Source organism: Hydra vulgaris, chromosome 09, assembly GCF_038396675.1.
Source record: "Hydra vulgaris chromosome 09, alternate assembly HydraT2T_AEP".
Taxonomy (NCBI): Eukaryota; Metazoa; Cnidaria; class Hydrozoa; order Anthoathecata; family Hydridae; genus Hydra; species Hydra vulgaris.
The window spans coordinates 35099430-35115227 of NC_088928.1; the positions used below are offsets into that span (position 1 = coordinate 35099430).

Below are 15798 nucleotides of genomic sequence, written 5' to 3' on the forward strand. Positions count from 1 at the left end.
ATAAAACGATTTCATATTAATTTTTTACGCGATGAATGCAATTTTTTTTAAACCAACTGGGAATTCATCAATTAACAGAATAAATCGTTTAATTTTAACAATGCGTCACCGTATTTTTCAAGACGTATTTACTGTAAAATTATTTATTACATCCAAACTTGCGACTATCCTAGTCAAACGTTATATATTTAATAACGACATTATTAGTTTAACATTGATCTATTGACGAAACTTCGTTTCGTAAAACTTTTTTTTAACAGAGCAGGTGAATATTCAAGGCTGTGGTTTTTTAAAACATTAGGTGCCGGAAAAAAAAAAAATTCTTATACACTTTGAAAACTTTTTGCAAAGTATTTAGGAAACCAGCTGCAACTGGGATATTCTCTTTAACAAACTTCACTTCGATAAAAACTTACTCTCTATATATTGAATGGAAACAGTGACGAATCCATAATTTTTTGGTGTTTGAGATAGCTAACTTCCAGACATGGAGCTAACTCCAAACATTTGTATGTTTATAACTATGTCAAATAATAAGACTTTACAAAAAATTGCGATGATTATAGTCTGGTAACGAAAAACCCTTTGACTTCCTCCCCCCCCCCCCACTCCCCAAACGTGAGGGGCAACAAGTTAATAATATGTTTTTTGTATTATTCTCAACTAGACTTATATTCATGGATAAATTTTAAGTTTCATAGAATTATATAAAACTTGTAACCCCTTAAATTTTATATGGTCATAATTTTAGAAGGCTGAGAGATAATCCTATGAAACTTAAAATTTATTCTCAAACACAAAAAAATCCTGCATCCGTCACTGAACGCAAAACTTTCTTTATACTATAACAGCACTGCAATAGTTTAATCTCCGGAAAACACGGAAACTAACTGCACGATTACCCAAGACAACCATCAAATAATATCTCAATAAATTTAATCTGGGCATTACTTGGGATAGAAAAGCAATCAATTGTTGCCTCACATAATAGAATAAATGATGATAATAGAGTATCGTATTTGCAAACAACAGTGGAAACTCCGATTCAATCTAAACTTCTGTTTGCACATCCATTTTCCATTATTCATTTGAATACATCGTTTGCAGTTCTGACGCTAACCCACGGTATGTAACGGTAACCCACGGTATGTGACGCTAACCAATGGTATGTGACGCTAACCCAAGGTATGTGAAGCTATCCCACGGTATAGAGCTCTATGAAAGTAATGAGTTTATAATGAAAAGACTTTAGCAAAATTTTTGTTTGATATAAAGGAGTAATGCAATATTTATAAATAAAGAAAATAATAGTTATAGATTTACAATGTAGGGTAGGGTGGGGCAAGATGACCCGTGGGGCAAGAAGTCTTTTTGCTTATGTGAGAGTATCATAGGACGGTAATGTTTTATCCCTCTATAATACTATTCATAAAGTTAAAACAAAATCGTGGAATAAAAAATGTTTTTAATATTGCTGGTAGGTGAGGTTTAAATTGGTTTATTACTTTTTGGAGTATTTTGTTAGTAAGTTGCTTCTAATTTTGAATGTTTATTGGATTGGCAATACTTATGCGATTAAGGTAAGAAATGTGTTGTTTTATAGAGAATTTATCCCACAATAATATATAGTCAAGAAATTTTATAACTTAACAATAAAATTAATTTTATTTGTATTAAACTTGCACTCACTACAGATGAGGCAAGATGTCCTCGGTGACGTGGGGTAAGATGCCCTCAAAGGGCTTCTTGCGTCGTGGTTTTACGGAATTTCTACCATTTTTAAAGTGTGTTTAGAACATAAAAACGTTTACTAATTTAGTTATTGACAATGTTTATATGTTGGTTTATATGTTGATAACTATTATACATATTCATAAATAGCTTTTTAAAATAATTTTATATATTAAGTAAATGTTATAATGTATATGCTAAGTAAATTGAAGCTGTATCACATGCTATTGCTGCAATTCAATACATATTTGTAAAAGTTTTACAAATATGCATTGCATTCAGCTGAATGAAGTTGTATTAATACAACTTCATATATTATTACATGCGCATAATACAATTTCTACTAAAAGGAGCTGTGTTTAGCATGCAACATCATTAATAATTGCAACATCGTGTTATTGTTAATAATCTTGAGTAATTTTGTATGTACATGTAACTTTAGTAAGTTCTTATTTAACTCAAAGAGAGTTAATTTATAGATGTTATGTAATGTATAAAATAATAATGTATTGAATAATTATATAATACTGTGTATGTGTTGGTATGTTTATATAATTAAAATTTTAATGTTTTAATATTTCTTTAGATACATATTTAAATATTACAAATAATGGTGAGAAATTTTGTGCGAAAAACACAGAGAGGTGCAACAAATGATAGAATAAAGTCAGCATTAGATGTAATAAAGATGGGCTGCAGTCTAAAGAATGTTGCATCAGAATTTAGTATTAATAAAAAAACATTACAATCGAGATGGAAAAGTAAAAGTAGCTGGTGGTTTGTCTCTGGGTGGAAAATTTCCTGTTTTTAGTAAAGAATTTGAATTAAAGATTGTTACACAAGTTCAGATTATGGAAACAGCATTATTTGGCTTGACAACAATAGATGTGCGTCGCCTAGCATATGATTTTGCTAAGCAAATGGGAATCGATAATCCTTTTAATAAAGAGTCAAAAATGGCAGGAGTGGATTGGCTGCGAGGATTCATGTCTCGCAATCCACAACTTTCTATTCGAACTCCACAAGCCACCAGTATAAGCAGAGCCATTGGCTTCAATAAACCAAAAGTAAATCAGTTTTTTTCAGTATACAAGTCATTATTTGAGGAACATAAGTTTTCAGCCAAACAGCTCTGGCATATGGATGAAACTGGAATCACAAATGTCCATAAGCCAGGAAAAATAATTGCAACGAAAGGCAAACGACAAGTTTCGAAAATAACTAGTGGAGAAAGAGGTGCTACTGTGACAGTTGTGTGTGCAATGAGTGCAAGTGGCACTTATGTCCCACCCTTATTTATATTTCCCCGTAAGCGAATGACTGATAGGCTGGCTGTTGGTGCACCTACAGGCTCAATTATTAGAGTTAGCTCCAGTGGATGGACTGATTCATCTTTATTCATTGAATGGTTAACACATTTTGTTGCTGTGACTCATGCATCTAAAACTAATGAGCAATTAATGTTACTTGATGGTCATCACAGTCACAAAACACAAGAGGCCATTAACTTTTGTCGTGACAATGGGATCCATCTCATAACTCTTCCACCTCATTGTACACACAAGATGCAACCTTTAGATCGTACATTTTTTAAACCATTAAAAGTTGGCTACAATACAGCAGCAAGCAACTGGATGTTATCACATCAGGGGCGTAGAATTTCATTTTTTGACATGGCAGGTATTTTTGCAACTGCCTACAACTTTACTGCAAACATTGACAAAGCAATCAATGGGTTTAGATGCTCTGGTTTGTACCCAATAAATGACCTTATTTTTAATGATGAAGCCTTTGAAGCAGCTTTGCTCACTAATGAAGCTGAGCCATTGAAAATCTGTCAGCAATCTAGTGAATTGCCTAATTTGCCTCTTGTTGCACCTATACAGTTGGCAAATGTCATGAGCACAACAACTACTGCTGCAAAATTGAAGGTTGTTGATGATGCAGTTTTGCCAATTGTTGATGAGTATCTTGGCCTAAATTCTCCCTTAAATATTTTGGAAAAGATTTCTCCACGTCCCAAAATTCCTGTTTTAAGACAACGAAAGAGAAAGACAGAGTCAGCTGAAAACCTTACTTCTTCACCTTTCAAGAAGCGACTAGAAGAGCATGAAAACAATGTAAAAAAAAAGCAACAAGCAATCATATTGCGTAAAGAAAAAGCTGCACTTAATAAGGTGATCAAGCAAAAAATGAAATCAATAAATTTGAAGACAAAAAAGGTGAAAAAGCCTGAAAAGCAGGAAGACCTAATGGCATATAGAAACAAATGAAAAAGAAGAAAGATATGGTTTCTGCCTCTGAAATTTTTATCACTGATACAACTCTATGCACCATATGCTCTTGTCCATACAATGTGCCACCGTTTGATGATTGGACACAATGTAGTAAATGTACATCTTGGTACCACTTTTCATGTGGTCCAGATGATTCAGACTTATGCTACTACTGTGAATCATAATCATGTATATGTTATTTGAACATTTATGTTAGTGATATAAATTAAAAAAAGTTATTTATCTTCAAGACAATTGCATAGAATAATTGCAGTGTTTATATTTCATTTATTTTAATAAAATGTAAAGAGTTTTAATAAAGAACTATTAATAGCTTTTTTTTTAACTGATAGTTATTTTTAACAACTGTTAAAAGGTTTGGGGCAAGATGCACTCTTTGGAGCATCTTGCCCCACGGCTGGGGCAAGATGTCTCCTTGCACAATTATTAGTTTTTTTAATTTTAAAGTTTATCACCAGTAATAAAGTAGTTATTTTATCTTACCAATGTCTTCTCTTATAAGTAGACTTTGATATTAAAAAAAAAAATTACAAGAAAATGTAAAAGTATTTGTTATATACGCTAAAGTTTGTTAAGGGGGGCATCTTGCCCCACCCTACCCTACTGAAGATACTTTTTAATTTTGGTATTGGCTGTTCAATAATGGAATGCAAAAAATTATTTTACTACCAAGTATTGTAAAGCAAACAGAGGATTATTTTACAACCAAGTATTGAAAGAAGTCTCTGTCGGAAAAAATAAGGATAACGTTAAGTTTACATGTATTATTAATGTTTAATATTTATTAACATTAATCTACCTAGCATGAAGATTGCATCAAAACAAAAGCCGTATTTTTTTGCAAATTTTACAGATTTTTTTGATAAAATACACTGCATGCAGAGTATTTAAAAGGCGAATCCATAAAGGAGGGGGCGATAGTTGCCCCTTTGACAAAGTGGTTAGAATTCACAGAACCATGCGTTCCAAGGTTCAACGCCTGCTCTAGTTTAATAAACGACATTGGTAAGGCAGGTGGCAAGGTTATATTTTAATAATAAAAAGTTATTGAACTCCAAACATTTATATGTTTATACTTATGCCAAATAATGAGGGTTTGCACAAAATTGCGATGATTGGAGGTTGGAAACAAAAAAGCCCAAAAATTTTCGCCCCCCTGCCCCAAACGTGAGAGCAACAAGTTGATGAAGTATTTCATGTACTATTCTTAACTAGACTTATATTCATCGATAAATTTTAGATTTCATTTTAAAATATTTTAGCGTTCAAAAATTATGACCATATAAAGTTTAAACCCCCCTCAATTTGAGGGGGTTGCAAATTTTATATCGTAATAATTTTTAAACGCTAATAGATAATACTATGAAACTTAAAATTTATCGATGAATATAAGTCTAGTTAAAAATAGTACAAAAAATACTTCATCAACTTGTTGCTCTCACGTTTGGGGCAGGGGGACAAAAATTTTGGGGCTTTTTTGTTCCCAGCCTCCAATCTTCGCAATTTTTTGCAAACCCTCATTATTTGACATAAGTATAAACATATAAATGTTTGGAGTTTGCTCCATGTCTGGAAGTTATCTCAAACACCAAAAAATTCTTTCTACGCCTCTGCATACACCCCTGTGTTAAAGTTCCAAACTGCTATGATCTCATACTATCTAATTTTATACTTTTAAAAATGTGTACTTTTAAGTTATAAATTGTTTAGTTTGGAAATAAGAAGAATTTAAAAATTTAGAAGAAACTTTTTGAAAATTTTTAATAATTCACAAAAATAAGTCTGATATTTAAAGTTTTATTACTGATGTTAAATTATCAATGATCTTATGCCTTTGATTTTATTACCTCTCTCATAGATAAGGCAAAACTCTTTTTAAAGAACATTTTCTCAAATTCATATCTTGAATCTAATGACCAAGTTTTTCAATCAAACAAGTTAATCCTAAAAAAAGTTATAAAATTTTTTATCTGTTCAATTGCTATCAAAATAATTTTTTTCTCAACAATTTTGGCGTCGACTTAGCAATAAATGGTCAATTTTGTTTTCGTCTTGCACCAAGTGATCTTGGTCTAGGTTATACACTTATGGCCTTATAAACAACACGTTTGACAAAATGTTAAAAACATATTATGTTATACTTAAAATTTATGCATGCATGCATAAATTTTAATATTCCTATATTTTAATAAATATTCCTATAAAGTTTTAAATTGTATAAAAACACAGAAAAATATTTTAAGTTTGAAAAAATAAGATTGTTTACTTATTTTAAAGTAGTTGGAAATAAAATAATAATTTTTAAAATAAAAATTATATAACCATGGATTGGAAGTCTGTTTTGTGACTTCCAACTACTTTAAAGTAAGTAAACAATCTTATTTTTTCAAACTTAAAATATTTTTCTGTGTTTTTATACAATTTAAAACATTATAGGAATATTACTTTTATCAATTAGTAACGAAACAAAAAAAAAAAATTTTTTGTTTCGTTACTAATTGATTGAGTTTTGTGAATTTTTAATTTGAGTAGAAGCTTTTAGTTCGAGTTGCACGAGAAGGAAAGTACAAAAAATAAATGATAGCAGAGATGTATTTTGGTTTGGTGTTGTATTGCACAGAATGCCATACAACCCCAAGCCACCCAGCAAACATTCTACAGCGGAGCTTCAATAGACCTAAATAGACATTTTTGAGCGGAACACTGAAGTTTTGCCCATCGGTTACTTAGTGGACCATTAGGGGCAGCCAACTATAAAATTTATAGCCACTATTAAAATGTCAGAAAGTTATCGGCTTGCATTTTTAGCGGCTGCCACTAATGGTCCACTAAGTAACAAATAAGCAAAATTCCAATGAACCGCTAAAAAAATGCCTATATAGGTCCACTGCAAATCCACTAAAACAATGTTTGCTGGACAGTATTGTTATGGCAAACAATTGATCAATCATTTTATATTAAATATTGACAATGATCTAAAATGTGCTTCTAAAAAAACTAAGCCTTTTGTTAAAACAACGATATCTTGAATGCCCACCGCACAGTCTGGATTTAAATCCTGTAGAACATTTATGAACTTTTTTTTAATTAAAAAAAATTGACGAAAACAGAAAATTACTTGAAGTTATTGTTTTTTTATTTTTTTATTTTTTATTTTAGGTGCCCCCAAGAAGTCCTAACGGTCTTGTCACAGAGCACCGCGGAAGTGCATTTAACCAGGAAGTTTACGCCTCCTTCTTTACCATGACTCGAAAATATGTCCAGAGCTCGTTTCGAACCTCGATCTCCTGCTTATAAAGCAAGCGTTCTAACCACTGCGCCACGGCCGTTTAATTTCCGATTTATAATACTTTGATTCCGTTTTTTTGTTTTTTTCGTTTCGTTGGTAAAATTTATAAATGAAATCTTCAGTATTATTTATTTTAGTAAATATTTTTTATTACATTCATTATTACTATTATTTATAGTATAACTAATTTTAGTTTTTGTTTTTTTTATTGTTGAATTTTTGTTTTTTTTTATTTTTGCTGCATAAATATATAAAAATACTAGATATTTATATGCGGATATTATTGCTAGAACACTCACAAGCAAGAGGTTCAAAAATCAAATCCACCCTTTGCTTCTGAAAGTACTGCGCTTAACTTGTCTCCGCGCAACGATCTTATTTAACAAAGACCGTGTTTCGGATTTTAGAATTACAAGAGTTGCAAATAAAAATAAAAACATCAACAACAAAAAACGACTCCATGAGTCTAGTGGAGTTTTGGAGCCTTGAAAAGGAGAAATAATTAAAAGTTTCACAACAAATACAGATGGCCGAAACAATAATTTACAATTTTATAATGTAAATTAAAAAAGAGATTAGAAATTAATTAAAATTAAATACTCATTTAAAAACTATACAAAAATAAAATATATTATTATGAGAACTAGTAAAACATGATATTATTAACTTATATATAAAGCAAAATTGATGCATAAACCAAAGATCACAGAAAAGTCTCATGATCTAAACAACGCTACGCTAGGTCGACAACTAAACTTTAAAAAACTTTTTAAAAAATTTATCAGTTTCACCCAGATAACCTTAGAAAAAGTTGCGCATTCCATCCCTAATCAGTAATTCCTTCAATTTTGCTTTAAATTCGTTGAGAGTTCTGAGTAATTGAGAGTTCTGAGTAATAGAATTTCAATCCACACCTAATAGAATTTAAAAACTCAGTTTACGCAAAAAAAAAACATTTTGGCGAAGCTGAATAAGTGCGAACTTACCGTGTGTGAATTGGCATAAATGTGCCAAAAGAATTTTATAAAAATTGGAATAAGTGCAAACTGGTATAAGTGAGAATTGCTATGTGTGCCAAAAGAATTTGCAAAGATTAACATAAGTGCGAATCGGCACAAGTGTGAATTAAAATAAGTAGGAATCCTATGCCAATGTTTTCAAATTTTTTGGCTTAATTATGCCATTTTGCACTTATGCCGGTTTGGACTAATGCATATTCGCTATTTTGAAATTCGCACTTATCAGTCGCCTCGAATATTTTTGTTGTTTCAATATTTTGTCAAGGATTTATGCTTACTTATTTTGAATAATGAGTTAAAAATGTTAAGTTTTTTTTTTTATTAACTAGTTTGTTGGTGGACATTTTTTATTTAGTTTATTTAGCTATATGTATATATGTATATACATATATACATATAGCTAACAACAAATGACATTAGTAAGGAAGGAGGTGTAAACTTATAGTTAAATGCTCTTCCGCGGTGCTCTGTGATAAAATCATAAAGACTTCTGGGAGCACAATTTATATGAGTATTTAAATCTAATATTATTCTAATGACATGTTTTTGGTTATTAAAGAGATTTTTTAATGTGTGCTAATCTGAGCTAGTTTTGCTTGATTCAAATAATAAACAAAAAAGAAATTAATCAAAAACAAAATTATTCTCCGCAAACAAAAGCTTTGAAACCATTTAAAACTTAAATGTTTTTGCGCCAATTTGACAATGGTCAATAAATACACCTAACAATTAGCCTAAGAATAGGGGGAAGGGGGGCTGGACGCCACAACACCTAAAGTATATTTATTCTCATCTAAAGCTTAATAAATATTTTTAAAACGATGAATAATTGCGTGATCACTGGAATGATTATTTTTAAATTCAAATTGCTTATTATTAAAATTATTGTTATTTTTAGAAAAAAAGTCTGTTATACATGTTTTCTAGAATTTTTCAGAAGCATAGAAGTGTGAAATTTGGACAATGACATTTCAGTAACAATTACTAATGTTGTAACCATCATGATGAAATCTGTATATAAGAATAGTTCCATTCATAGGAAAAAGAATGTCACAAACATTTAAACAATGTCCAAGTACAATAGTGTCCCAGTATAATTTTTTAAACTTATGTAACTATAACACTAATTTTAGATTAAAATCTAAAAATAGTGATATAGTAGTAAATGGCAGAAGTTATATAGTAAATCAACTGAGTGTATGTGTTTATTTAGTTATATTTTATTTATAAAGGTTCAGAAAATTAATTATTGTAGATGATTGTAAAAGATTTGGAAGAGAAAATCTTGATGAAAAATTTGTTGACATTCTGTGTACAGTAATTATTTCAAAGATTCAATGTACTATATACCTAACGAATTAACTATGTAACTAATAAAGTAACTATGTAACTAACGAAGGAATCATTTTGTGATATCATCCTCACACTGTGGTAATGCCATCATAAAAAAAGCATCTTCACTGAAACTTGATTATGAGGTGGTTTCCTTTTTTTCCAATCAAATGGTGAGTAGCCGTGGCGCAGTGGTTAGAGTTCTGGGTGCGGATTCACAACTTTTGCGTAACTCTTGCGTAGCTGAGCAAAAGTTACAAAAAACTTACGCAACATATTTTTTGCGTAACTATTTGGTATTCACAACTTTTTCGCAGCATTTGCGTAAAGTTAAGGTTGCGCATGAGTTTCGCAAAACTTAGGCAAAAACTTACGCAAAAACTTACCCAAAATTTAAGACAAATATTTTATAACTATTTGTATAAAGGAATTAGTTAGTATTACTAATTTTTTTTTATTAAGACACACAGGACAATGTGACCAAACAGTAAATATTTCTTTTTAAAAGACAGGGCTTAAATTTACTTACAATTATTACTTTTTGTTGTTGTTGTTGCTATATTTAAAAATGTAGCAAAACCATATAGGGGCTATTCAAATAATACGTGACATTCTTATATGGGATGGAGGTGTTTGAAAGTGTCACCAAATATCACATGGGAGAGGGGTGCTTAGCCACAGTGTGACATGACAAAATTTTAAAAATTTAAATTCTAATCACAGCGGAATAGTAAACCTTTAGCATAAAAATACAAACTCAAAGATATTTTTGTTTAAAAATAATGTCACGTCACAAATAGGGCGGGGAGAGATTGTTTAAAATGTTACATATACAAAGAAGAGAGTCTAAAAACAGCAAAAAAGTGTTTCGTTGTACTTGAATAGCCTCATATAGCATATACGTTTAAAATATATACTATAAAACATATAAGCATATACTATATAATATATATATATAATATATAAGTATATTAGCATATACTTTTAAAAGTAATAGGATATATAGCATAAGCATTCTTTGAATTTATTTTGAGTATATATTAGCAAAATAATCAAAATAATTAATAATTGGATTAAAAATGGAACAAATAGGAGTCGGTTGGTTTTTTAAATGAGATATCGAAGTGCTACACATCTATTATTTTAAATATAAACATTACAAGCACTCATTAAGAAATAATTCGGGCATATTTATTCAAATCCAAATGGGTAATATAAATTGTATTATCCTGGGCTTATGTAAGATAATTATTCGGCTTCCTGTATGATGCCATCAGTGAATGCCCATTAGTTTTATTTAACCCTAACTCCAAACCTGCAGCAAACCTTATTTGTAAACATTACTGGCTAAATAAACTAGCTAAAATATACAGAAAACTAGCATTTGAAAGAACTTTTTTTTCTACTTTAAATATAAAAAGAAAAAGAAAAACAACATGAAATTAATATTTTGAGGCTTTTTTTGGCGCCCATAGCGGTCCTATAGTGCTAAAAAAGGTATGGGTTCACCCCTGATCAGATCATGCAACTTGTCTTGCATTGCTTCAGGAAGTTAAAACAAAATACTTTAGTTTAGCATAAAATTTCATGTTCATAAAATAATGAAAGAGCTAAACTAAAGTGTTTTTTTTTTAACTTCTTGTTTTCATTCTTACTTCTCATACCCTAAGGTATAAGAAAACATCATGATAATTGTTAAAATTTCTTTTTAGTCGTCTTGTTTTATCATATAATTGACTTGAATCAAAAACACCTTTATTTGCAATAGGGAATGACAGTTTCATTTCAAATAAAGAAATTGCTTCAATAAATTCAAGAAATACATTTAATTGCATTCTTGTATATGTGAAACTATTTATAAACAAAATTTATATTGTCAGAAATATAAGAAACATTTTGAAAACATAAGCAAAAGTTCAACAACTTTTCCATAACATACTATGAAAAATACATTGTATTTTTCATAATATGTTATGGAAAATGTTTCAATTTGTATTAATTAATAAAAGTTGAGTTTGAATTATAACCCACTTGTTTTTTGTAATTTTTTTTTCAGTGATATTTCAGATTGAGAGTTTATGGTACCATATTTGCACAAATAAAAACATGTTTTTTATATTTGATGGATAGCGTAAAGTTAATTTTGTGAATCAGGTACATGCAGTATAAAAAAGTTTGACTCTTTGACAGAACAAGTATTGATTAAATCACAACAACAAGTCTTGCAGTAGGTTTTCAAGACACCAAATACAGTACAATCTAATAGCTACAACCAGTGTGAGCAATATGCTGTCATCTCAAGAGTTGTAATGCTATTTTCAACAGCAACAGATAATAATTCTACTGAATTGTGAAAAGCACAATCACTCCATTTGGACTAACTGGTGGATCAAGGAAATTTTTATGGAATTTCTGCTCTTTGCAATAACAAACTACAACAATGAGATTTCATTTAGATATACAAAAATAAAAAAGATCTACCAAAACAATTTAAACTATTACAGAATATGTTTATCATTTGCAAATAACATTATTATTTACCAAGAAATCAGGCTTTAAAAAACAATGCTCTTTTTTTTAATAATTTAAATTATCCATAGAATTAATAATATCTCCTGATAATTGAAATAATTAAAAACAGAGCGTTATTATTCAAAATAATCTTAATATTGTTATACCTTTAATACCTTTGAATAATTGAAATTATCGAAAAACATAGCATCATTATTTAAAGTAAGTTTAATATTTAGGTTATAATACTTTTTTACTTCAATAGCCTGATTACTCAGAGATAATTTTTGCATTATTGTATTTTGATAGTCTTATTCTCATTTATAAATTAAAAAAAATAGATATTTGAAAAACTAATGAATTGATTACATATTTTTATGAATATTGTATCTATATTAGCACAAATGTTTTCTCTCTCACATTTTTTTTTTTAAATTTATAAAGTGAGAGAGAGACTCACTTTCTCTTTATGCTAGTTATGCAAGTTAAAGTAAATACTTTTTGTATAATGTAGTATAGATAGTATAGTATAGATACAACCATAAGTTAATATAGTATGGATACATCATATAGTTTTGATGTATGACAATAACTACTTATTAAGTTAACTTATTTAATAAGTTATTGGTATACTACAAAGCTATCTAACATATATCCATACTATGGTCGCTCTCCTTGTTTTAGCTAGGCTATGAGAGAGTGAACCATCCATTATATAGTTTGTGTGTATATTTTTTTAATCTTAAATTTAAGGTGAAAACAAGTTTTATAAAACAAGTTTATGTAGTACATCTAAATTTTTGGTAAATATACTGCTATTGTTGTTGTTGTTGTTAAAAAAACTATAGTTGTATTATTTAAATAAATAACTTAACGTATAGCATTATAAAATTAAGATAAAATTATATTTTATTGGCAATAACAAACAAAATCTGAAATCTTTTATAATAAAAAAAACCGCCATTTTTAAATATTTTTAGATGATTCAAAGTTACGCCAAACTTAAGTCAGAAAATAGCAGACGTAACTTTTCTTGCGTAAAGTTTGCTGAGCACTTTTTAGGAAAATGTTGGGAATACCGTTTTTTAGACTTTTTGCGTAAGTAATAACTTAAGTAAAAACTTCGTAAATTTTTGTAAGTTTTTGAATTTCGTAAGTTTTTGTTTACGCAAGGTTTGTGAATACCACTAAGTTACTAAGCGTAACTTTGAACTTAAGCAAAACTTACGCAAACTTTACGCAAATTTTGGACTTACGAAAGTGTTGTGAATCCGCACCCTGGCTCAGAACCCAGAGGTCCCGGGTTCGACGCCGGCTCTAGCCCAATAAGCGACATTGGTAAAGGAGGTGTGAATTTCTAATTAAATGCTCTTCCCCGCGGTGCTCTGTGATAAGACCGTAAGGACTTCTGGGAGCACCTAGAAAAAAAAAAAAATGTGGACCATTAAACACTGCTGGTAGGTCTTTTTTTAATGTTGACACATCAGTCATGAAAGTGTAGGCAACAAGAAAACACAGACCAAGATTGTTTACAGTTTATTCGGTGTCTCGTTTAAACCTTATGTGACATAACATTGATATTGATAGTAAAATAGTAATAAGGCATTGCATTTGGATGCTGTATGATATAAAAAAATGCAGTCTTTTCTGCACCTAAATTGACATAAGCTAGTGTAATTAATAATAAAATAAAATAAATATAAAAAATAAATCTAAATAAACAATAATTTCTGAAAATGAAGAATAATTTTGCCACACAACTGTTTAGTCAACAGGTTGCAACAACGTTGCATTTATGTGGCACCAAACATATTGACATTAGCTAAAATAATGGCAACTAACATTTTTCATTAAACTGATACTCTTCTTAATCTGATGAATTCAAAGTTTTTTGATGATCTGCCTACTGCGCTGCAACAGTAAATAAGAAAATATGTTGTAGAAGCTGACGCAATTTTTTTTGTAGAAGCTGACACAATTTTTTTCATAGAAGCTGACGCAATTTTTTTTGTAGAAGCTGACGCAATTTTTTTCGTAGAAGCTGACGCAATTTTTTTCGTAGAAGCTGACGCAATTTCTTTCGTAGAAGCTGACGCAATTTTTTTCGTAGAAGCTGACGCAATTTTTTTCGTAGAAGCTGACGCAGTTTTTTTCGTAGAAGCTGACGCAATTTTAGCACATTATTTATCATAACACACAACTCGCAAATTTATCTGAAAAGTTTTATTGCGTTTGTGTATTTTGAAAAAAAAATCTTATTCGAAAAAAATATTTATTTATACATTTGTCGTAATTATATATTTTTTAAACTCCGATCTAATGTTAAAAAATTAATAAAAAATGATCCAAAAAGGTCACACAAGTTTGTTTTCTAATATTAATAAAGTTATAAATGTTTCGCTTTTTTACTTTTATTTCTGTAGTAATTATTATTATGCTCAGTTATTACTGTTTATTAGTTTATAAATAATTCTCAATACTTACCAATATAAGTTTATTATTCGTCCATATCCCTAGTTTATAAAATCTTGTTTAAAAACAATTTAAATTAATTAAGAGTATACGATATTATTAACGGAATATCATTCAAAAAATAGTTTTAATAAATAATATCTTTATTTAATACATTTGGAAAATCATATTCTTCAACTTGTAGTTTATAACTTTGATTGATGGTTTCGCAGTGGTATCTTTAATTTGTTGAAGTTTGATTCATGATTTCACAGTGTCTATTGTTTTCACAGTAGTATCTATCATTTGCTGTAAAAACTAAACAGTTTTTATTCGTGTGCTATATTATTTCAGTCTTTATCATTTAGTGCATCGAAATGCTTAAAATGCATGCAATTTCTTTATTCTATATCTCTGATATTCGATATCTTTTTTTAATTTTTTTTTTTTTTTCTAAATTTTATTTAGATACTCCAAGAAATCCTTACGGTCTTATCACCGAGCACCACGGATCACCATTTAACCATTTAAGTTCACGCCTCCTTCCTAACCGATGTCTCAAAACTTGCCCAGAGGTGGTGTTTGAACCACAGATCCTTTGTTTCAAAGACAAGTGTGCTACCACTGCGCCACGGCTGCTCAATTTTTGATGCACTTTTGAGAAAATAAATTAATATTTTCTAAGTTCTGATTATTTTTCTCTTAAAAATAATAGTAAATTAATTCATTTTTAAAATATGTAAACTTAGATTTTTAAAAAATAAAAAAGAAAAGAAAAAAAAGAAAATTGCTATTTAATTAAACAATTTGTTATTTAAGATAAACAACATAAAACATAAAATCGGTTGTTACTATTGTATCCAAACCTATTGTATCTCTCCAGGAGAGATACAATTGGTTTAAAACGTTTAATGGATACTCATTGGACATCCAAAGGACGTCTAAATAACATCCATTAGATGTCATAGGACGTTTTGTGCTTACTGGGCTGTTATTTCCAAATCAATTTTATTGATTATATCTATAATATCCAAATTGATTGTATGATTCTTATTGATTTCAATATTTTTTGATTTACTGAATTAATTTTCCACTTTCTTCAAATTTAGGTTATAACTTTTTGATTCATATCTTCTAAAAATAATCAAAACTTTACTGTTGTATATCC

General features: G+C 29.5%; 1 protein-coding gene across 1 annotated transcript; it reads left to right on the top strand.

Annotated features, from left to right (window-relative positions):
- Window positions 1-2438: 2438 nt before the first annotated feature.
- LOC136085431 (uncharacterized) lies at window positions 2439-4004 on the top strand. The gene has a single exon (XM_065806738.1). It carries the CDS (start codon window positions 2439-2441, stop codon window positions 4002-4004), a length of 1566 nt encoding a protein of 521 aa, XP_065662810.1.
- Window positions 4005-15798: the final 11794 nt, after the last annotated feature.